A 24,803-nucleotide genomic window follows, 5' to 3' on the forward strand; every position below is an offset into this window, starting at 1 on the left:
GACGCGGAGACAGCCTAAGTGTCTGTCACAGATGAATGGGTAAAGAAGATATGGTGCATTTATGCAGTGGAATAGTACTCAACCATTAAAAAGAATGAAATGATGCCATTCACAGCAACATGGATGGACCTAGAGGTTCTCATACTAAACAAAATAAGTCAAAGACAAAGACAAAAACCATATGATATCACTCATATGTGGAATCTAAAATACTACCAAAATGAACATATCTATGAAATAAAAAAAGACTTACAGACATAGAGAACAGCCTTGTGGTTGCTAAGGGGAGGCGATAAAAAGACTGGGAGTTTGGGACTGGCAGATGCAGACTATTATGCATAGGTTGGATAAGCAGCAAGGTCTTACTGTATAGCACAGGGAGCTATACTCAATACTCTGTGATAAATCATAGAGTATAATAAAAAGATAAATCATAGAATTTATCTTTGTGACCCCATACACTGTAGCCCACCAGATTCCTCTCTCCATGGGATTTGCCAGGTAATACTGGATTGGGTTGCCATTTCCTTCTCAATGGGATTTTCCTGACCCAGGGATCAAACCTGAGTCTCCTGCATTGCAGGTGGATTCTTTGCCAACTGAGCTACCAGGGAATCCCATGATAAATCATAGTGGAAAAGAATATATATATATATATACACACATGTGTGCGTGTATATATACATATGTACATAAAACTGAGTCACTTTGCTCTACAGCAGAATTTAACACAATATTGTAAATCAACTACCTTTTAATAAAATTAAAGAAAAAGAATAATAGGGTAGTTTTGCCTAGTGCTTGAAGAAGAGTGCTGCTTTATGGTTTTATGAGTGTTTTTTTTTTTTTTTTTCCTCTCTCTTAGATTAGAGATTTGGAAGCTGAGGTGTTCAGGCTACTGAAGCAAAATGGGACTCAAGTTAACAACAACAACAACATCTTTGAGAGAAGGACATCTCTTGGTGAGGTCTCTAAAGGAGATACCTTGGAGAACTTGGATATCAAGCAGACATCTTGTCAAGATGGCCTAAGTCAAGGTTTGTTCAACCTAACCATAAAAATGGTTTTTAACAGCTATAAAATTTGGCCTTACATTCTTCTTTGTTTTACTCAGAGATTTAAAAGGTGCAAAAGCTTTCCTGCTTTGGGAAAGAAGAAAGGGCTTGTCAAAATAGTAACCTATCATTTTGCTCTTGTTTTATCAAAAATAAATCTTTGAAGTAAACAAACAACAAAATTTCAAGTTTGACAAGCCAGATACTAATTTTAAACCACATAAACTTGATACGCTTAATGAACTGCCTTAAACTGATAGTTTATCCCATCTAGGGTGAGTTACTGCTTAAGGATTATGATTTTTTAGTCCCTAGAGTAAAGATCTTTTTTATAACATCAGAAGGCTGACTGCCCACTTCCATCATTTAGAATTCATTGAGTTAAGAAGTTCTGTATAGTTTTCTGCTTTTACCTTGATGACTTGTATATATGTCTCATTCTTTCCTGTCAAAGACCAAATCAGACCAAAACACTAGAAACATTTTCTATTAATAATGAAAATATTAATAAAGGAAATGATCTTTGTTCATATACCAACCATAAATGAATCACTTATTTTCTTCCGCCAACGCATCTGTACATGGATTGCGTGTATAAGAATGTGAATGCTTTAATATGTGTAGTATATTTATAAATTTAAACATGTGTTAAGAATTTATTAACATGAATACATAGGAAGACATAAAACTTTCAATTTCATCTCTTAAAATTTCTACCTAGTGGATGTTAGAAAGAGTGAAAATAAAAGACTGTCACGCCGTAGCATTGTCATGAAGGGACTGACAACTCACAAGCAGTGGTTTGACATGCAGTAAAACTGAGGTCACTAATGAGCTATGTGATTCTCTGATGCTCTTTCACACATATTACAATGTCTCCAATGAGATTTTCTGGATAAGCAAGTTTTAATATCATATCATTAGCTTTCAGAACTAAACTCTTAGCTGTTAAAAATGAAAGTATTGGAAATTTTCATTTAAAATTGAAGTAATATTTAGAGATTTGAGTCTCTTCACTAAGTTTACATCCTTTTGCTGTGTTTTCCCTTACTATGACATAGTCTGTAAATAATGCCTCCCAGTGGTGAAAGAAAAGTGTTTCGCACCAACATTACCACTAACTGAAGAAGTGTGTGACTTCAGGAAGGTCATTCAACTTCTCTAGGCTGGTTTTTTTTTACTATGCATAATATAAAAATAGCAACACTTCTTTATTCTCCCCCTTAAACAGTGTTTGAGATGAAAAAAAAAATTTTATTAGAGCATTATAGAGTTACAATTTTTATATCTGAAACTCTGTAAGCTGATTTTCTTAAAAAATGGAAATCAAATCAGTGTGTTTTTTTCCACTCTTTTGAATATTTTAATTCTTCAGATTCACTGTAGTTTTTATAATAAATATATATTCCTGCTGTGCCATACACAAAATATTATCAGTAACCAGTGACTTTGCAACGTCTGATTAATTTCTTTTAGTTCAGAAATCAGTATCTTGTCAAACATATAATTAACAGTATTTATTAAATTATGTGACTACAGAAGATCAACATACTTTATTGTTAATATGTTGATTTGGATCAGAACCTTACATTTCTTCAGAACCTTACATTTCTTCTTTTTCTTCTATCCTACACCCTCCATTTTGCCACATAATTATCAGTTTCCCTAGCAACACTGTCGGTTCCCGGTGAAATGCAGAGACTACTAATTCTCCCTGAAACCAATTCGTGCTTGTGCGGTAGAGGTGGAATCAGTCATCTCAGACATTAGCAGCATACATATCAAACGGTCCTCTTCCAGTTTTGCTGCCGAGGACAGTCAGCGATAAATCTCCTTGAATTTCAATTGCTTGATCACATAAACTAAAATGGCTTGGTCAGTAGCTAGATAGGAATGCTCTGGAAAGCACTTTTCTAAATTGATCCTTTGCTTCTGTTGCTAGGGAACGCTGAAGTCGTGGAGGTTTAGAAAAGGAAGTAAAGCAGCGGACCAAACACAGGTCATTTGGCATTTAATTGCCACCCCACCCCCAAGCACACACCTTTTTGCCCCAGGACAGATACAGCAGTGGAGGTCGCTTCTGCTAGTTTTCACCCTTGAGGTGCAGGGCTTTGTCGCCTCACCTCCTGTAGACTGTCCAGCTCTCATTTGTTTTCTAAGCACTGGAGTCTTGTTGATAGAAAGAGTGGTTTAGCATTTTTTTGGGTTTGAGTCAGCTCAGTGAAGCAAAAGGATTATCAATTACAGGTCAGTGAAAAACCGTGTTGGAATGAAATAGCGAAAGAAAAGGAAAGAGAGGGTGAAGGAAGCAGAAAAGCAAGAGGAGGAAAGAAAGAGCATGTAAGCAGTCACTTGTTCTCAAGAACTCATCCTCTTTTAGGAACAAGCTTCCCAACTGTGGATGGATTAATTGTGTGACTCTCTTATTAAATTATTGTACATATTTAGAGTGATAAAACCATTTTTCAAATCATGCAGAAATTTACCACAGTTCAATTTCTATTCAAACATCATACATATGGCTTTTTCTATAAACTAAGCCTACTGAAATATCTCATTGAAATGTGGACATATTGGGAATTTCCTGGCAGTCCAGTGGTTAGGACTCTTCACACTCACTGACGAGGGTCCCAGATTCAATCCCTGGTCTGGGAACTAAGCTTCCCACAAGCTGCACCATGTAGCAAAAAAAAAAAAGTTGGCAGATTATGTATACAAACATATTATTTAACACAGTTTGATACTTTTTTCTTGAAGTACATAAAGCAAGTATAACAGTTTTTTGTTTTGTTTTTTTTCACCAAGAGACACAACAGACTCAAGCACTTCTAGTTTACACCAGCATGTCTGGCAGGTCCTAGTTTACATGTGTCTCAGGATGTGAAAAATGACAGTTTTGTCCTGCTGCCATGTTTCATGTTTGTGATTTCTTAGTGTCTGAGTAATGCTGGTCTATATAAGAGTTCTCCAGTTTGTATCCAGAGGCCCTGAAGTGACGAGAAATGTCTGTTGCCACCCAGATGTTCAAGTCAGGATTAGGAAAAGAGTAGAGAACAGGCTTGTTGGAGAGATCCTGGTAGAAGGAAGAGTTGTAGTTGTAGTTTAATTAAATTCCCTAAAAAAACTCACTTAAATAACATGCTCTTCCTGAGCCTCCAGGTATTCCAGATGAGGCAGGAGAAGGTTTTGGTTGGTTTAGTTGCTGAGTCGTGTCCGATTCTTATAACCCTATGACTCCTCTGTCCATGGACTTCTCCAAGCAAGAATGCAGGAGTGGGTTGCCATTTCTTTCTCCTCAGGGATCAGACCCAGGTCTCCTGCATTGCAGGCGGATTCTTTAAATACTGAGCCACCAGGGAAAGGTTTGGTGTGAAATGAATAGATAATATAAACATTTTAAGAGATGGAGAGGGAGGTTTAAGATGGGAAAAAAGTGAATAAAATTAGAATAATTTTTCCTGATTCAGAGACCTTATGTTAAAGGTGGGACCTTACATTCAAGGTGTGTCGTAGGGTATTTTTGGAGTAAAGGTAGGCTTTGGATGCATGAAGAAAAGTTTGTACTTAATTCTATAAGCATTGTGACCCATTAACAGTTTTGTTTTTTCTTAGAAATTAAAAACTCTATTAATGGAAAAAGATAACATTTGCAAAATCAACAATAATGATAATAAGCAATACTTTCTAACACAATATTGTAAATCAACTATACTTCACTTAAAATATTTCTGGGAAACAATGCAATAGTTCTACAGGGCAGGCAGTGCTTTAAGTTACTCATAATAATTCATTTAATTCTCACAACAGCCCTAAGAATAGTATTGCTGTCATCCCATTTTACAGATCAGAAACTGTATGTGAAGAAATTAAGCCCTCTGCCCAGGCTCACTATGGTGGTTCAGACGGTAAAGAATCTGCCTACAATGTGAGAGACCTTAGTTCAATCCCTGGGTGGGGAAGATCCCCTGGAGGAGGGCATGGCAACCTACTCCAGTATGCTTGCCTGGAGAATCCCCATGGACAGAGGAGCCTGGTGGGCTGCAGTCCATGGGGGTCACAAAGAATCAGACACGACTGAGTGATGAAGGATACAGCATACATGCTCAGTGAGCAGGAGAGCTGTTCTCATCCAGCTCTACAGCCCATGTTCTTAACTATGCAGCTGAACTGTACTGCTTTTTTGGAATCCGCTGCTTCTCTTAGACAACTGATGGAAACTCTGCCTTCAGAAAAGGCTGAAATCATAAGAAGTCAGAAAATCCAAAGCAATACCATTAATAGCATTGAGGCATAACAGGAACTGGGTCACTAGTAGGTTTGTAAGTGTGATTCAAGGATCCCTTTGAATTTTGGGCATTACTACCAAATACTTGTTTTATTTCATACCCATCTACTCAGCCAGTAGACCACTGGTTAAATAACACTGAATGTTATCTTCTCCAAAGTATGAACATGGAATATTATATATAAAGCATTTTATCCTTAGTTCCTTTAGTTACTTTCTATTTCTTAACTCTAAGGAAAACTGTGCAAGAAGAAAACGACTTAAATTGCAAGATAGCAGATTATAGGAAAGTCTTGTGCTTCGTCGTTCAGTCATATCCGACTCTTTGTAACCCCATCTACTGTAGTCCGCCAGGTTTCTCTGTCCGTGGGGATTTTCCAGGCAAGAATACTGGAGTGGGAGTTGCCATGCCAGGGATCGAACCCAGGTCTCCCGCCTAGCAGGCAGATTCTTTACCATCTAAGTCACCAGAGAAGCCACTTTCGTAATAGACTGTGGCTGGAATTAATTAGTCAATTCTGAGATCTTTAAAAATACAAATATTTCTTAGCTACCTTTTAGGTTATTTAAGAATAACTTAGAGAAAATAATACCTTCCTGCTGTTTCTGCTTTCCCTTAGTCTTTTTCCACAAAATGGTTTGGCTGTTGGCATTAAAGCCCAAGATTTCTTAAAAGTAGATCTCTAAGATAGTAGTCTACATTTGAATCCTGAACTCAGTAAGTTGAAGACCTGGGACTTATGGACATAAGTCTCTGAGCCTGCTTAGGTATTCACACAAGCCAGTTCTTTGGTCATTGGCCCTATCCTTGCTTGTTGTGACCCAGTTGTTAGCGTATTGGTTTGCACTGAATCTGATTTTTCTGAATTGAATCATTTTTTGATAATTCACTCATATTTAAATAAAGTCTTTATCAAGAAGAGCAAAGGAAAGTAAATAACTGTTAGTAGATTGACCTCTGATCATTAGGAAATGTCCCTCTTTATTTCTAGTAATTGACCTTATTATTGATTTTGTTTGATATTTGAAGGGCTATGTTATCTTTCTTTTAGTGTCTGTGAGATGTCTTTTTCCATTCTTTTATTACAAATTGTCTGCCTTTTGTAAACAATGGATGGTTGCCTATTTTTATTAAAGTCTCGATCTTATGTTTAAATTTTTTTCTCAACTTTAGAAAGTTGCTATTTATTTATTTATTGATACATTGAGTTTAAATTTAACATCTTACTGTTTGTAAATCTTCCTTTGTTCTTTTTATCTACTTTCTTGCCTTCTTTTGGATTAATCAAATGGGAATTTCTTTTCTTATTTATTTTTTCCTATATTAACTTTATTCTTTTTTGTGTGTGAATACCTATAGATAAAATTTAGAATATTTGCTGGAGAAGATGGATTGACTCTTCATTAAGACGTTCCCACTCAACTGTTGTGGGGGTTTTGTTTGTAAATAAGTTTATTTTCATGATTCAAAACAATTTTTTGAATAATGACAAAGAATTTCTAAACATGAAAGAATCAGTGGCTATATCTTGTAACCAATATTTGAAATCGAATGGACAAATTTTATTACCAGGATTCATTTTATTAAAAATAATCTATGTGTTGTTTCCATGTAAAGTCATGACTTGTTTTGTTTGAGAACAAGTCCCTACCATAGTTAAGCATAAAAAATATCTTCCATAATTGGAGTGTGACCTGCATTACTGAGTAAAGATTTCATAAATATTCTCAAAGAGTTGGAGATTTGTTTTTCTTTAAAAAGCATTCTTTTATACAAGTGTCATGCTTAGTGAGCTTTTTATAGACGGTTAAAGTTTATACTCCCTGGTAAATGCCGTGAGTATATCTTTTTGTATAGCTAATGTAGTATATATCTGTGTAGTTGATAGTTAGGTTGGATACAGGGTTAATACAGGTTTAAGCAGCTTAAACTAACACAGTTGTGTTCCGGAATAGAGTTCTTCCTGTATTTTCAGATGAGCAGAGTGAACACCCACTAACTGGTCAGAATTCTCTTTATTTAAAACAAACTACTTGTTCACAAAGATAAATGTTGAATCTAGATATACATTTTGAAGATCTTCATATACATTATCATGACCACCTGTGTCTATGTAAGAAAGACAAAGTTCGTTTAATATTAGAAAGCTCATATAATTCACACATTAACTAGAAGAAAAATGTATATGATCATCTTATTAGATGAAGACAAACACTAAATAAAGTTGAGCACTTATTCATGATAAAATGTTTCTTAAACTAGAAATACATACAAACTTTCTTGTTATATGAGGGTAACAAGTCTTTGTCAGTTATCATGTTTGGTGGTGAAATGTTAAAATCAAGAATTCCCTTTAAAATGAAGACTATTTTTAACATTTCACCATAACTGTTTATTACACATCTACTCAATGTTGTCCTAGAGGTCCTATCAAGAAGTAGACAAGATAAGAGATAAGAGAGAAAAGATACAAGGAATGAAAAGAAGCAACGTTACCATTATTCACCAGTAATAAAATTAAATACATAAGAAAACCTCAAGAGTCTTCAGATCATCAGAATTATGGAATTTAACATTCTTTTACAAGCTACCATTTATGATAGCAACAAAAAAATATAAGGTATCCAGTGTGAATTTAACAGAATAAACTCAAGATCCGTGAAAAGACATTCAAGAAGACCTGTATGAATCAAAAGAGATAGGAAGGCTCAATATTGAAAAAATGACATTATGCCAAACTAATCTATATATTTCCATGCAGTTTCCATCAGAATTTGAACAGGTGATTTTTCGGAACTTGACAGGTTGTTTCTAAAATGTAGGTGGACAAACAACTTGTTGCCCAGAATAATCAAGATATTCCTGAAGAATACCAAGGTGAGGGAACTTGTTCTTTTAGTTCCTGAGATTCATTGTAAAGCAACAGTATTAAGACAGTGTGGTGTAATCTCAGCAACTGACAAGTAGACCAGTGCAGCAGAACAGAGTCCAAAAACAGACTGATCCATTCATGTTAGTTTGAGAATAATACAAAGCAGACATGACAGCTTAGTGGGGAAAGGATGGACCAACAGATAGCTGGAAAAATTGACCACTCAAGAGAAAACTGAAATTGGATCTGATCTCATACCATTCGTGAAATAGATTTCAAATGGATTAAAGTCTCGACAATGAAAGGCAGCATTTAAAATTTTTAGAAGAAAATGTAGGAGAATGCTCATGTGATATCTTATTTAATACAAAAATTTCCAAATCATAAGCAAAATTTGATAAATTTGAGCACAATAATATTAAGAAAATCTGACTATGAAAAGACACTAGTAAAACTTAGAAGCCAAAAATTGAGAGAGGCTATTTATAGCCCATGTAACTAAGAAAAAAGATGGTTATTGTTATACCAATAACACAATATACTTAAAACTTACCCAATCATAAAAAAACACAACTAACATAATAGAAAAATGGACAAAACACATAAGCAATCTGTTCACAAAAGAAGAAACCCAAAGGTTGGTGAACATAAATGTTCAACCTTATTAATAAGAATAAAATGATTGACAAAGATAAAGTTTCATGGTAATATGTGATAGCTAGTATGTAGGGGAAAAAAGGAAAACTCATACAACTATTTTGTTAAAACAATTTGAATTATCTAGTAAAATGGAATACATGCAAATTTTATGGCCCAGAATGTTCACTTCTGTGTGTAAATGAGTGTTCTCCAGAAATTCTTGCTGTGTTCCAGGAGACATATTCAAAAATGCACAGCAACATCATTCATGATAGCTACAGTTAAAAGGTAATTAATCCAAACCTTTGAACATAATGTTGAGCAGACAAAAAGAAAAATGATTTGAAGAATATTATATACAGTTCATTACCATGTATGTAAAGTTTAAAAAACAAGCAAAATTAATCAATATATTCTTTAGAGATACTTTTGTGGAATAACTAGGAGAAAAAAAACCAAGGGTTACACCTAGGAACAGGGCATAGAGAGGGCTTCAGAAGTCATAATTTTATTTCTTAGACTCAATAGTAGGTACATAAGTGTCTTGTTCCCTCTCCTATCTCTATATGACTTATATAGATGGTATACTTTTTTGCTTAAATAAAATATTTTTAAATATAAAAAATTTAAGTAGCATAATTAAAAGATGAGAATGAGAAAAACCACAAAGGTTTTTTTTTAGGCTTAAAATAAATACTAGTTTAAGATTTTTAAGGGAAAAGAAAAAGTCAGCATCCGCCATACATTTATATTGATAAGAAAGTTCTTAGACTTTGGACTCCTCCAGAAAATCATTTTTTGCTGAGGCTGTAACCTTGTGTTGTCTTTGTCTTTTCTGCTTTTCCCCGAGTCCTCATTGTTAGCAGCTCTTTTCTGATACCTGTGGATTCTAGGCCAGGCCAGACTCCTATCACCACATCTGATTTATTTCCTGATGGAGTCTGAGAATACACTAAACATTCACTTTGAGCACTGGAATCCAGAATATTAAACAAAAGTTAAAGCCATAATTAAAGTCAGAATTCATGAAACGGCAAGATAATAAAAGGAAAGTGCACGCTTGTTCTCCGTTATCAGGAGTGCCCTGTCCCAGAGCACGAGACGCAGAGCAGTGGAGGGTTATTCCACGCTGCCGCGTTGTTCAGTTCTAAATTGAGGCAGGGGAGAATTCTCAGCGAGATTCAAGCTTTCTTTATCATGCATATAGATATCTTTTCTTGGTATACTTTCACAATTTTCATTTTTCCTGAACAAATTATTTTCAGTAACTTTTAATCCCCAGTAAGTAATTTTGACCATGAAATATTATTGATTTGCTCTAATTAAAGGTTGAACATTCCCAGTAAATCACTGTGGAAAATTTTAATGAACAAGCCAAATAAGTGAGAAATCAATACTTATTGATTGTTTCCTGGCATATAATTAAAGCCAAAATCTGTTCTCTTACCCAGAAAGCAAAGCACTTAAATTGCCTGTCTAGTTTTGTGCGAGTTTTGCATCTGTCTACGTGTAAGCCATTAAGACTTTTGTTGCCAAATCAACGAGGCATTCAAAAGGAGGTATTGAGTTGCAAAATGGCAACTCTCCTTGGTTCATATTTCTCACTGCATCTTCATAAGTTCACAGAAGTCAGCAGACCCTTCAGTCATTCTGAGGTATATATGAGTGCTAGAAGAGAGCTAGAGTTGTTTTGATAGAAAGCAAGTGATTTTTGTCAGAATGAGCTTAAGCTTAGTAATTTTCTGTTAATTTTAAGAAAAGTGAGCTGCTTCCTATTTTATTTTGGCTTTTGAGTAAAATTCAAGAGCCAGTTGAACTAGAAGGTAGATTGTGATCTTCTGGAAGTAAGGACAGTTTTGACCCAAATGTGGAATATAACTCCTTTTCAAGGAAATTATACAAGATAGCTGTGTTTTGAAATGTTTCTTTTGTTTTATAATGTGGTTCACCATGGAGTCATAGTTACATAGTTTGGAAGACGCCATATGGTTATGCTAGGGTAAGATGACTAAAAGAATAGGAAGTTTGGATGGGGGGATATAAAAGTAGAAAGTGCACAAAGTGATTTGTATATGTAGTGTGCACAGTGGGTTCCTGTGGATTATTCAGGATTTTGTTTAAGGTGAAATTTATTCCATCAGCCAAGAGGTAAACAGGATCAATCATGGGATCATAGCATCTAGAGAATTAAAACTCAAAAAATGAACAGCTGTTTCCAGAATTGGGACCAGAAACTTATCTTGTATGCATGGTTCTGAACAATCTGCCAACCATGTTGTTCCAATAAAGATTCAGTGCCTTAAAGTTTTTCTGTTACTGTGGGGCACAGGCATCAGATTATAATTGAATTCTTGTAGGTGGACATGAAGTAATGCTCTACTTCAATACTGGCCCTGATTATTTATGAGAACTATAGGAAATTCCACTTATGAAAAAAGTTAGGAAACATTAGAATGTAGGTATACTAAAAATTCTGTTGCTTGTGAGGTTTTTTTTTTTTTTGGATGAAACAGAAGAGTTTAGGGGTACCAAAAAGTCATTCTGATTTTATTGTGGTTTTAATGTTTGATTTATTCAAGTTACATTATCAAAAACACAGTTTTTAAATTTGATTTGCAAATCAATACTAAGTGATCTTTGAATATTTAGTTCCTATATACGGACTTAGCTAATTGAACATCTGCAAACATTTTAAATTGCATTTATGAAATTTGTTATATTTGATTTCCTTTTTATGTACTATTAGCAACTGACAATATTTTCAAGTACTTAAGAAGTTCTTATACATATCTATTATTCTTATACATATTGTAAATTTTAAGTTTTCTTAAATCTTCCGTACATAACTCAGTCTTTCCTCTAGTCAAAAGATACTTTCCCATTTAGGAAGCAAACAACTCTCATCTCAGGTAACAGGTTATTCTCTACCAAAGGCATAAAATCTACCAAAGGCATTCACATCTGAATTTTATTCAGATTTTATGTAGTATTTTATAGTATTCTTTCCATACTATAATCAAGGAAGATGTAGCATCAAATATATAATTTGGGGAGTCACCTAATTAGCATGCTTGTGATTACTCATATCTAGAGATTTTTGACAGAAAAGCTAATTTTGATACCTGTAGGAGACCCTGAGTAAGAACACAGAAGCTTGTTTATTGTCATGTCAAAGACTCTAGAATGTTAAGAAAAGGACATTCGTATAATCTGCCTTCCTAGACCCAAGTTCTGCACTTGATTTCATAGTCCTACTCAGAGAAGTCTGCAGTTCCCAGCCAGTTTGCCCATTTGATTCGATTTATTCAGTTCAGTATTCAGTTCAGTCGCTCAGTCATGTCTGACTCTTTGCGACGCCATGAACTGCAGCTCACCAGGCCTCCCTGTCCATCACCAACTCCCGGAGTCCACCCAAACCCATGTCCATTGAGTCCGTGATGCCATCCAGCCATCTCATCCTCTGTTGTCCCCTTCTCCTCCTGCCCTCAATCTTTCCCAGCATCAGGGTCTTTTCAAATGAGTCAGCTCTCCACATCAGGTGGCCAGAGTATTGGAGTTTCAGCTTCAACAGCAGTCCCTCCAATGAACACCCAGGACTGATGGAATTTAGGATGGACTGGTTGGATCTCCTTGCAGTCCAAGGGACTCTTCAAGAGTCTTCTCCAACACCACAGTTCAAAAGCATCAATTCTTTGGCACTCAGCTTTCTTTACAGTCCAACTCTCACATCCATACATGACCACTGGAAAAACCATAGCCTTGACTAGATGGACCTTTGTTGGCAAAGTAATGTCTCTGCTTTTGAATATGCTGTCTAGGTTGGTCATAACTTTCCTTCCAAGGAGCAAGCATCTTTGAATTTCATGGCTACAATCACCATCCACAGTGATTTTGGAGCCCAGAAAAATAATGTCAGCCACTGCTTCCACGGTTTCCCCATCTATTTGCCATGAAGTGATGGGATCAGATGCCATGATCTTAGTTTTCTGAATGTTGAGCTTTAAGCCAACTTTTTCACTCTCACTTTCATCAAGAAGCTCTTTAGTTCCTCTTCACTTTCTGCCATAAGGGTGGTGTCATCTGCATATCTGAGGTTATTGATATTTCTCCCAGCAATCTTGATTCCAGCTTGTGCTTCCTCCAGCCCAGAGTTTCTCATGATGTACTGCAGATTTGATTTAACATTTATTCAAATTTTAGGTAATGCAGATCTTTTCTGTCAAAGTCTAAAGACTGCTGACAATGAAGGAGTCCTAAGATATTGAAATGCCTTGTCTAAATCTAAATTCTGTAATTGCTTTATATTCTCAGAATCAAGCAACTTGTTCAAGTGTTTCAAGTGATATATGGTGGAATTTAGGATAGCTCATACAGTTTTTTTTGTTGTTGTTGTTTTTCTAACTTATAGCCACTTCTTCTATGGGTAGGCTAGTCTAGTGGCATTTCTAAAGAGTCATTCCTGAGATATGAACTACAGAAATGACCCCTGAAAGTATAGTCTTAAAAGATACGGACAGCAAAATCTGGACCTTTCTCTACTCTGAGAATAGGAGTGTAGATTGACCATAAACTGAAGAAGGCTAAGTTAAATACCAGACTGTACTGGAAAATCACTACATTAAAACAAATAGCCAAATTATGTTTCAAAGATCATATGGATAGTTTTGAGATTGTATTTGTTGATAAAGAGGTAAATAGTATTCCTCAATATTTTTCAAAGATGAGCAAATAACATATATACAACAATAAAGTCAGACCTAATTAAAAATTAGGAAACAGTAATCTTTTGATTGATCTAAAAGGGTAAGAAATCAAGTCAGCCTCCTAAAATTTGATGAATACTACCTGGGGTATAAAATTTGTCAGGTTTTGGGTGGTTGTAAAGAAATCAACTATTAATAGAGTGTAGAGTAAGAGTTGCTTATGGGTGGGTTCCTAACCAAAGTGCTATCATGAGGTGAGCTGAAGTTGTATAACTTGACCTCAAATTACCATATCTGATTCAGTACATCTTCCGCTACAGCACTAAAACAGAGAAGTAGCTGGAAGGAAGCTAAAGGGTACTCTTTAGTCCAAATCATCTGGCAGTAAAATGGCCAAGCAGGCAAACAGTCTCCATGTATGTAATGAAAGACAGCCTTGTCATGTCAGGGCAGGCTGTTGGTCACGGGGACTTTGACTGGGTATCCTGGGCTGATATCAACATCTGAGTCCTAGAACACTAGAGCTATCAGATTAGAATGAAATTAAGATGTTTCTAAAAGAAAATATACTAAATGTGTGCTTTTTCTTCTTTGCTAATTTTAATTACATTTCATGTATAGATTTTTATAAAATATCTAACACAAAAATTTTTTTAACATTACAAGTAAGACTGAGGTACCTGTTGACCAGCCTCTTCAAATCTAATGTCTTCTTTGAAGGCAACCACCATTATCAGTATGAAGTGTATCTTTTCAGTTCACTTGCTATGCAACTATATGGACATATTTACTGTTAGAAAATGTATTTTATGTTGCTGTTTTTTTAATATTTAAAATGGATATACATGTTGTTCTGCAATTGCTTCAGTCACTTAAGAGTATCTTGCTAATCTTTTTTTGTATGTCAGTAAATAAAGACATTTATTAAGTGCTTATTATGTGCTCTTCCAAGCATTTATATATGTGTTAATGCATTTAGTCTTTATTATGTTGTTATCATCATGCCTGTTTAGAAGCTGAGGATTCTGAGGGAAAGAGCAATTAGATAAATTGCCCAATTTAGTGACAGCCTCTGCTTTGGATTCTATTCAAGGAAGACTAACCCCAAGTCTCCTCTCATGGTGACTATTTCACACCATCTCTCTGAAGTACATAAGCCCACCTCTGATACGATATGTACCAACCCAAAGCCCTATGGGCCCATCTTTTGTGAACTTGCAGTGACTTAATGATACGCAGATACTGTTTGAGTTTAAAGATGCCACCAAGTTCTTCATTAAGCTCAGCATTTTGGTTGATAATAGCACAAACCAGGCAGGGTGGTGGTATAAGGTGCGAGTGTTTTTGAGTAGAATAATCCACATAAGAACGTAGAACAGACCCCATTGTTATGCTGCTCCAGTTCCCTCTGCTGATGTCTGGTCCTGGTCCATGGGCAGCATTCCATTTATGTCAAAAACAACATCAATCTAGTGGAAAACCTGAATGACTCAGACCATTACTGTAGGGAACTGGTTTCTGTATAATATGATCTACAACATCCTAATTTCACAGAACATTTTTCATAAGAGCTGCTAAAATTGTGATCAAATCCATTAAACTCTTTTAAAGGCTCCAGTGTGAATCAATACTGAAGCTAGCCTTAAAATGCAGGTATTTTGAGGTGAAGTCCCACCCATTCAAAACTGCATTATTGTCAGCTGCTTCATACCTTTTCTCTATTTTTCTGCTGTGTTTATTGATCCCCTTTGTCTGCTCTTCTTTTGTACTTCTAGCTGCATTTGAGTCAGAGATAAGCTGTTTCAGAGTCTTAGGGTCTGAAAGAAAGAAAAGAGAAGAAAGGAGAGGAGGGGAAAGGGAGTTTTCCTCTGATGCTAATGGCCAGCAGAACAAGAAACACTGAAGAGAAGGGGCAGAGGAAGAACCCAGGATCCTGGCCTATGAGAGCAGCGTTGCGCCGTGCTGTTGGTTGAGCTCTCTGTAGAGGCTGAATGACGGTGAACATGGCCCTCTAGACCCTTACACTGTGTGCTTTTTTTCATGTGTGCTTAGTCGCTCCATTGTGTCCAGCTCCTTACACTGAGCAGCACATAACTTGGAAATGTTGAACCAGTTGAACCATCATCATCCACAAAACTGACAGCTAATTTTTCCATGTAAAGATTTTATTTCTTGGATAAATACACAATCAAATAAAATCCCTCAGTTTTTGTTGTTTTTTTTTTAATATCCTTCTGGCAATTGGCCAAATAAGCCCTTGATGGGTATTTTTGTTTGGAACATAAAGTAAGACCAAAAAGAGGTTTCAAACAAGGTGGAAGATTGCTTGTGAAGTTTACTTTCAGACTTGAGAGTGGCTTTCTAGGATGAGGCTAGGCTTCTGAGTACTGCGCTCTATCCAGTCTTCCACAGATTAAGTGTTATACGGTCAGTAGACAAGTCAGTGACCACTCAGCCTTGGCTTTCCTACCTGAAAGAGAAAACTGGGCTAGAACCCCTGAAGTTCAAATTGTAATATTCTGATTTTCACGGGACATGATTTTAAAAAGCTAGCTTCTGCTGGCCATTAGATCACCCGTTAGTTCCCAGCAGCAGAAGTCCGATACACATTTCCCTTCTCTCTCACACACGCCCTGTAATACTTCTGAGGGGGGTATTATCTGTGATGTCTTTAGTAGTTGCTTCCTCTGGACATTTCTCCAACTTCCTTCTGGCATAAGAGTTGATGAAGTGAAAGTTCTCAGCTGAATTACGGTTTTCTGCTTCTTTAAAAAAATTTTCTTATTCCTCAGGATGGGAACACAAATTACTGATTTATAATCCATTGTTGTTGTTCAGTTGCTAAGTCGTGTTCGACCTTTGCGACCCCATGGACTGCAGCACCCTGGGCTTCCCTTTCCTTCACCATCTTCCCAGATATTGTTCAGCTTCAGATCTCTTGAGTCAGTAATGCTATATAACCATCTCATACTGTCACCCTCCTTCTCCTTTTGACTTCAGTCTTTCCCAGCATCAGGGTCTTTTTCTAGGGAGTTGACTTTTCACATCAGATGGCCAAAGTATTGGAGCTTCAGCTTCAGCATCAGTCTTTTCAATGAATATTCAGGACTGATTTCCTTTAGGATGGACTGGTTGAATCTTCTTGCTATCCAAGGGACTCTCAAGAGTCTTCTCCAGCATCACAATTCAAAGGCATCAAGTCTTCTGTATGCTATCACTGCTGTAAAGAGACCCTGGGATCTTTGTTTTCAGGCCTTCAGAAATTGTCAGTTGGATGTGATGTGTGGTTGGCCACTCGGGTAATGGCTCTACAGCCCTGCTTCTCAGGCTTTAGCTAACTCTACGTTCAATAGATGTTGTTACATGTGTGCTGTCCGATGGTTTGCACCCAGTCAGTGCTAGCTGATGATAAAACAAGCATCTGAGATTGTTATTTTGCGTTTGTCCAAAACCGAACCAGGCAAATTACTGAAGAGAAATGGAGCAAGGTTCCAGGATAACCTTTATACTCCCAACCCTGCTAATAGCAGTTTTCATGTTCCCTTACTTTATTTGCTCAGCATCGAGTGATGAGGTAGCTGCTACAGTCCTGGATGTTGTATACTGTGCTGGGTGCTCCAGAGCTCAGGTTCTGTCGTGCAAGGAATTATGCTCACAAAAGTAGAATGAGCTTCTTTCTTAGGTCTTTTTGTCACTGGATAACCAAAGCTGTTACTAAACCAACAAAAGAAGAAATTATCTGAGAAATAATTTTTCTATAGTTTTCAACATCTTCCTTTTTTGATACGCTTCCACATATGTGAAAGATAATAATATTTCATAATAACCTGTTGGAGAAGTGAATTTCCTAGTTACATCATATGTGAATTGACAGCTGAAAACCCTGAACTCTCATTGCATTAAAATCTGATTCTAATAATTTGTTCAACATCAGCTAAGTTGGAGTGCACAGGCTAGTGGCCTAGGAGTCAAGAAACTAGAAAGGTTTGGTAGCTCATCAACTAGCTGTATGGATAAGGATAAGACAGTCAAGTTTTCGAGCTTCAGGAGAGCAAAATATATGCTTGGCTGTATATACTTGGCTACTCTGTTGGAGCTGTTGTGAGGAACAAATGAGATGGTGTATGGGCAGTGTTTGGGATTATAGAATGTGCAATCCAAATATGAGATAGACAGATTGTAAGATGTGTGTGTACAGCAGTGTATCTAAATTATTGCATTCCTCTATGTTGTATTTCCATGTTTTATATGTAAACAAGAGCTTGTAAAGCTGATTCTCTCCCAGTGATCACAACTCTTAATGGGCAGTGGCAAGTTCAGAATTTGTTAGAAGGAGGAAATTAAAGTAATCAAGGGGATTTTTTTTTTCCATTGACATGTGAAAAATAAAGAGACTACTGATTAGAAAACATTTAGCTGTCTTTAAATATACCTGAATGGTCTGACTTTTCTGTTATCCACTTTTCTTTCAAATATAGGAAATGAAAAGGAAAACTTTCTGTACATATTGTTATTCAGTGGATGTATCTCTCAGGGAACAATATATTTAATTTTATTTGTTAGAACCATATGCCAAGCACCATGTTCCATTGATAAGAAAGGTGCGATCTGAGATGCTTCCTTGTTTTTATAACAGAATATATTTAAGCATAGTTAATACTTAATAATACTGTGAAAAAGAATTTCATGGGGTAATGCCACTGTGAAAAATTGTTTTACTCTATTAATGTTCATGCATGTTAATATTTTCTGCAACTCAGTTATTTGCTTTGTTTTTAATAATTTAAATCCAAGACCCACTTGATCAATTTCTTCAATATTATTACTTCATTTAATGACTGGCATTCTGAAAAGATAAAATAGGATTAATGATGAAACTTCATTATTTCTAAGGAGTGGCTACATGTACAAATGTAAGGAGTAGTACCATTGCAAATAAATTCAACCGGAGAACACTTTTCCTCAGCCAGTGCCTAAGTATGTTCATGGGTAACCTTCCCTCTTCCCTTGGAGATGGTAACTTTTGAGTCCTGACTTAGCCTCTGGGCAGCAAGATTAAGGGTAGGGAGAGGCGGACTAAAGAGAACCACATCAGAATCTCCCTCTAGCCTTTACCAAGCCATTTGGTATGACTCTTTTTTTTTTTTTTTTTTTAATTTTGACATGTTTTATTTAAAGACTTGAACATGTTCCTTTGAAAAATCAGTGTCTTGTATGGTGAGGAGAGTAGATATCCAAGAAAAAGAAATGAGACAGAGATGCATGCAAATAACTTGGAATGTAAACTTAGAAGTTAATAAAAGGAAATTTGCAGAGGATATATTTATTTTTAATTTTTTAGCCCTTATACTGTATTTTTTATCTTCTGGTTTATTGAGATATAATTGATATTCAGCACTGTATAAGTTTAAGGTGTGCAGAGTAATAATTTTACTTATATCATGAAATGATTACCACATTAAGTTTAGTGAGCATCCATCACCTCTTATAGATACAAAGTAAAAGAAAAAGAGAAAAATTATATTTTCCTTGTGATGAGAACTCCTAGGATTTACCCTGTTAAATGTCATATATAACACACAACGATGTTAATTATATTTATCGTGTACATTATATTCCTGGTACTTATTTATCTTATCACTGAAGTCTGTACCTTTGACTGCCTTCATCTAACTTCCCCTTCGCCCAACTCCCACCTTTGATAACGACAAATCTGATCTTTTTTGTGAGTTTCTTGAGTTGGTTGGTTGGGACCGGAGTGTTGAAGTATGACTGACCTACAGCACTGTGTCAGTTCCTGCGCACAGCATAGTGATTTGATATATGTATACATTATAAAATGACCATCACAGCAAACCTATTTACTGTCTGTTACTATGCAAAGATATCACATTGCTGTCGACTGTGTTCCCCACTCTGTACGTTTTATTCCCATGATTCATTTGTTAACTGGAAGCTTGTACGTCTTATCTCCCTCACCTGTTTCATTCATTGCACATCTCTGACCACCACCCCTGCTTGTTTTCTGTGTCTAAAGCTCCATTTCTACTTTGTTATGTTTGTTTGTTTTGTGTTTTAGGTTTCACATGTAAGTAAACACATACAGTAATTGTCTTTCTCTGTCTGACTGACTTCACTTAGCAAAATACCCTTTAGGTCCATCCCTGTTGTTGCAAATAGCAAGCTTTCATTATTTTTTATGGCTGAGTAATAATATGTATGGACCTAATTTAATAAAAATAAAAATAGGTATGGACCTAACAGAAGCAGAAGATATTAAGAAGAGGTGGCAAGAAGACACAGAAGAACTGTACAAAAAAGACCTTCATGACGCAGATAATCACGATGGTGTGGTCACTCATCTAGAGCCAGACATCCTGGAATGTGAAGTCAAGTGGGCCTTAGGAAGCATTGCTATGAACTAAGCTAGTGGAGGTGATGGAATTCCAGTTGAGCTATTTCAAATCCTAAAAGATGATGCTGTGAAAGTGCTGCACTCAATATGCCAGCAAATTTGGAAAACTCAACTATGGCCACAAGACTGGAAAAGATCAGCTTTCATTCCAATCCCAAAGAAAGGCAATGCCAAAGAGTGTTCAAACTACCACATAATTGCACTCATCTCACACACTAGCAAAGTGTAATGCTCAAAATTCTCTAAGCTCCAACAGTACATGACCATGAACTTCCAGATATTCGAGCTGGATTTAGAAAAGGCAGAGGAACCAGAGATCAAATTGCCAACATCTGTTGAATCATGGAAAAAGCAACAGAATTCCAGAAAAACATCTACTTCTACTTTATTGACTATGCCAGATCCTTTGACTGTGTGGATCACAACAAAATGTGGAAAATTCCTCAAGAGATGGGAATACCAGACCACCTGACCTGCCTCCTAAGAAATCTGTATGCAGGTCAAGAAGCAACAGTTAGAATGGGGCATGGAACAACAGACTGGTTCCAAATTGGGAAAGGAGTACGACAAAGCTGTATATTGTCACCCTGCTTATTTAATTTATATGTGGAGTACATCATGAGAAACGCTGGGCTGGGGGAAGCACAAACTGGCATCAAGATTGCTGGGATATGCAGAGAAATATCAATAACCTCAGATATGCAGATGACATCACCTTTATGGCAGAAAGCAAAGAGGAACTAAAAAGCCTCTTGATGTAAGTGAAAGAGGAGAGTGAAAAAGTTGGCTTAAAACTCAACATTCAAAAAACAAAGATCATGGCATGCAGTCTCATCACTTCACGGCAAATAGATGGGGAAACGATGGAAACAGTGACACTTTATTTTCTTGGGCTCCAAAATCACTGCAGATGGTGACTACAGGTATGAAATTAAAAGACACTTGCTCCTTGGAAGTAAAGCTATGACCGACCTAGACAGCATATTAAAAAGCAGAGACATTACTTGGCTGACAAAGGCCCATCTAGTCAAAGCTATGGTTTTTCCAGTAGTCATGTATGGATATGAGAGTTGAACCATAAAGAAAGCTGAGTGCTGAAGAATTGATGCTTTTGAACTATGGTGTTGGAGGAGACTCAAGTCCCTTGAATTGCAAAGAGATCAAAATAGTCAATCCTAAAGGAAATCTGTCCTGAATATTTATTGGAAGGACTAATGCTTAAGCTGAAGCTCCGATCTCTTGGCCATCTAATGTGAAGAACTGACTCCTTAGAAAAGACCCTGATGCTGGGAAAGATTGAAGACAGGAGGAGAAGGGGACAACAGAGGATGAGATGGTTGGATGGCATCACCGACTTGATGGACATGAGTTTGAGCAAGCTTTGAGAGTTGGTGATGGACAGGGAAGCCTGGCACGCTGCAGTCCATGGGTGGCACAAAGTCAGGTTTTTTTTTTTACTTAGTTGGGCACGACTGAGCAACTGAACTGAAATTAATATTCGTGTGTGTGTATACACATCTTTATCTGTCTATCAATGGGCAGTTTATTCTACTTCATCCATAATACTAGTAAATTAAGTACTTGTGGTGGTTTAATTGCTTTTTGATTTTGTTTTGCTTGGATAGCCTACATTGTTTTATTTCCCCGGTTCTCTTAAATTTGCTGTTGAGATAAGTTCTTTGCTGGGCTTTCTAAAGAGTTGAAGAACAAGCTTAATTTTCAGAAACTCTGTTTTGAGTGGAAAAAATATATAAATATTAAGACCAAAGTGGTATAGTCCTTATAGTTACAGTTTTGGTAACTTTTGCTATAGAAAGTTTATGCTGATGGTCACCTTTTGTTATCTGCTCTTGACCTGGCACCTGACTTTTGTAGGTTTTTGTCTTAATTTCTAAGAACTCTCAACTTTGATACACCTTCTTCTCACATCTTTCTTCATCCAACACTTCAGCATATATTCATGTAAACAAATAAATACTAATGAGTGCTTTGTATAGTTATAGGAAGATTTTATGATCTGTGAATGCTAGATTTTTGTTGTTGACTTTGGTCATGTTTAGTGTTGGTTTCTTTCTGTAGGCTTTGTACATTTCTCCCAAATCTCATCTTTGTTACCTTTGTTACCAGACAGACCACCATGATTCTCACCCGTTTCCTGCCTAGTGTTACTGATAACTTTGATATTTTGTTTTCAGTGTCCATAGTCTCTTGTTAGTCCTCTCCAAAGGTTTCACAGATTATTTTGCAATATTTTATTTTTAGACTTTAATGAAGCAGTCCCAGAGACAGAGCGCCTGGATTCAAAAGTACTGAAAACTCGGGCTCAGCTCTCCTTGAAGAACAGACGCCAGAGACCATCTAGGACAAGACTCTATGATAGTGTCAGCTCAACTGATGGGGAGGACAGTCTGGAGCGAAAGGTGAGCACCCCTGACCGCTGTCTGACTTGGCTTTGGGCTGTATCCTTGTTCCTACAGCTTATTGAAAATAATGCTTTTCCTGCAGCCAGATTCTGTATTCTAGTTGAAAACAGCTGGAATAGTTCACTTCTATGTCTCCTAAATTCTTATTCACCTCTATATATCGTTATAATTCAAATTCTTTCTGTACTCACTCAGTGAACTGACAACCAAGAGAATATCCATATCTTCATATTTCCTGATGGTGCTGTTGATATTCAGCTGTTGATTTTTCCTGGTGGTAAATAATTAGTGCACAAGTCATTGTTTTTATTATGTCTTAGGTGTCTGTGTTAGCTACAGTGGTAATACGGTACATTGTTGTGAACTATGCAGTCTCATCTGTAAACCGTCAAAAATTGGTTTTCATAGGGATTTTCTAAAAACAAGGTTGGTCTGATTTCAAAGTAAGTATCAAATGGACTGATGATCAGTGGCATAACCTCCTTTATAATCTCTTATACCAACAGCCTTCAAACAGTTTCTATAACCACATGCACATTACCAAATCACTTCTGCCCAAGGGTTTGAGAGCTTCACCAGAATCAGATTCTGGTGCTTCATCCCTCACTCCAGTGGCTGGTGGTGTGCCCCTCTCGTCTGACCACATAGCTGAATTTCAAGAAGGACCACTGTACTCGGAAGGGGAGCCTTCCTCCTCTGTTGGGGAAGACACTTCACTCTCCTCTCCTTCAAAATCTGATCATGATATGGAAGAATTGCCTTGCCACAATCAAGCCACCACCACGAAAATACTACAAGACAAAGGTACTGTTAATTTTGGTTTTTTTAGCTTTTGTTTTGTCTGACTTCACTAACACCTCAATTTGTGACTCACAAAAGCAGGGCCTTTGTCTTTGGCATAGCTAATAATCGATACTGCTTTCCATTTACATTATGGGACAAGAGAACTCCCTTACTTTTTATCTCTTCCTGTCTGATTAGTATTTCACATCCTCAGCAAGTTTCTTATTGAAGGAAATTCTTCAGGAGGCCTAGAGATTTTAGATAATAGCATCCCCTAAAGTTTCAATAAACACTAACATACTCATATAGAAAAAGAATATATATATATGGAGGTGAAAACAGTGTAGGTCTTAATCCATTAACTGGTTTTTATTTAGAAGAAATTCTCACAGTAATTTATATTGCATAGAAGGTGATAGAAAATCTATAATAGAGATAATACAGCAAGATTAGTCCATAAATTTTAAAATATGCTCCTAGAATTAACACGAGAATTTCATAGCAGTGTCAATAGACTATTGTCCTTTGAGTTGTATGTTTTAATTAATAGAAGTAATAAATTCTTGCTTAAACAAGTTAAATGATGCAAAGATGCACAAAAAATAGGCTCATTTTCGTTTATTTTATGTAACTAGAGTCTTAAAAACTAGTTAAGATCACATGGAAGAAGAAACTCTTATACATGTAGAGTCATTTTAAATATGATGGGTAAAAAATCCACCTGTAATGCAGGAGACGCACGTTCAATCCCTGGGTCAGGAAGATCCCCTGGAAGTGAGCATGGCAACCCATTCCAGTATTCTTGCCTGGAGAATTCCATGGACAGAGGAGCTTAGTGGTCTATAATCCATAATGTTGAAAAGAGTCAGACACAACTGAAGCACAGACATCTCTACCAAATCAAAGGCTGCAATCTTTCCATGAATACATCTTGAATATAGAAATACAATTGATTGTGGGGACTCACTTTGTTTTGTAACTTTTAGTAAGCATCATAGCTTTACCCCTGGTATTTTCCCTGTTCTTCTTCCCTGAGCCTATTGATTTGGTGGAATTATCTTCCACAGGTTTGGTCCTAAGCACAAGACTTCTAGAAGTTTTGAGGTAAAAATTAAGTACTTAGGGTGTATAAGATCCTTGTGGAAGCAAGAGAAAGTATGTCAAACCTGCTAATTTATTAAGTTGGTGAAGGACTTGTCCTGTGAGTTTGGCTTACTTTCAATAGAATGAAGGCTTCAGAAACTCTTATTAATTAACCTAAATGTTAGATCGTAATAGCACTTTTATAGAAATGTACTTGTAACAAGGCCTCCCTCATCTCCTCAGAAAAAAAGTGTGTATAGACCTTACTTTGTTTGTAAGAAGGCAAAAGAGCAGAGGGACCTATTTCGGAGGAAGAGGTTAATACCTTGTATTCCACTGTTTGAGTTTTCAGGTATAACTTAGCTATCTGAAAGAAGTACATTGTAGTCAGAAAATGGGTCACTCACATATGAAATCTCACTCAAATATTTTTTTTAAAGTGGCTACATCTTGTCTAGATTATTTTCTCTTTTCATTCTAAAAAGCAGGTGTTTCATCTCAAATTTGGGAAAGTATTACATGGGTATGATCTGTGCTTCACAGA

The 24,803-nt window shown here is 36.4% G+C and overlaps 1 protein-coding gene and 1 pseudogene across 7 annotated transcripts in view; one reads left to right on the forward strand and one right to left on the reverse strand.

The window, feature by feature from the left end:
- Window positions 1-24,803, forward strand: part of PPP1R9A (protein phosphatase 1 regulatory subunit 9A) — a 339,158-nt gene that overhangs the window by 280,897 nt on the left and 33,458 nt on the right. For 5 of the 7 annotated variants that reach the window (XM_055589752.1, XM_055589751.1, XM_055589754.1 and 2 more), the window contains 3 exons: window positions 866-1,037; window positions 22,233-22,390; window positions 22,900-23,197. In XM_055589752.1, the coding sequence (XP_055445727.1) occupies window positions 866-1,037; window positions 22,233-22,390; window positions 22,900-23,197 (628 nt within the window). The remainder of the gene's footprint in view (window positions 1-865; window positions 1,038-22,232; window positions 22,391-22,899; window positions 23,198-24,803) is intronic. The other 2 variants (XM_055589755.1, XM_055589757.1) reach the window with 1 other exon arrangement.
- Window positions 13,260-13,354, reverse strand: LOC129659753 (uncharacterized; annotated as a pseudogene).

Source organism: Bubalus kerabau, chromosome 8 (assembly GCF_029407905.1).
Source record: "Bubalus kerabau isolate K-KA32 ecotype Philippines breed swamp buffalo chromosome 8, PCC_UOA_SB_1v2, whole genome shotgun sequence".
Taxonomy (NCBI): domain Eukaryota; kingdom Metazoa; phylum Chordata; class Mammalia; order Artiodactyla; family Bovidae; genus Bubalus; species Bubalus kerabau.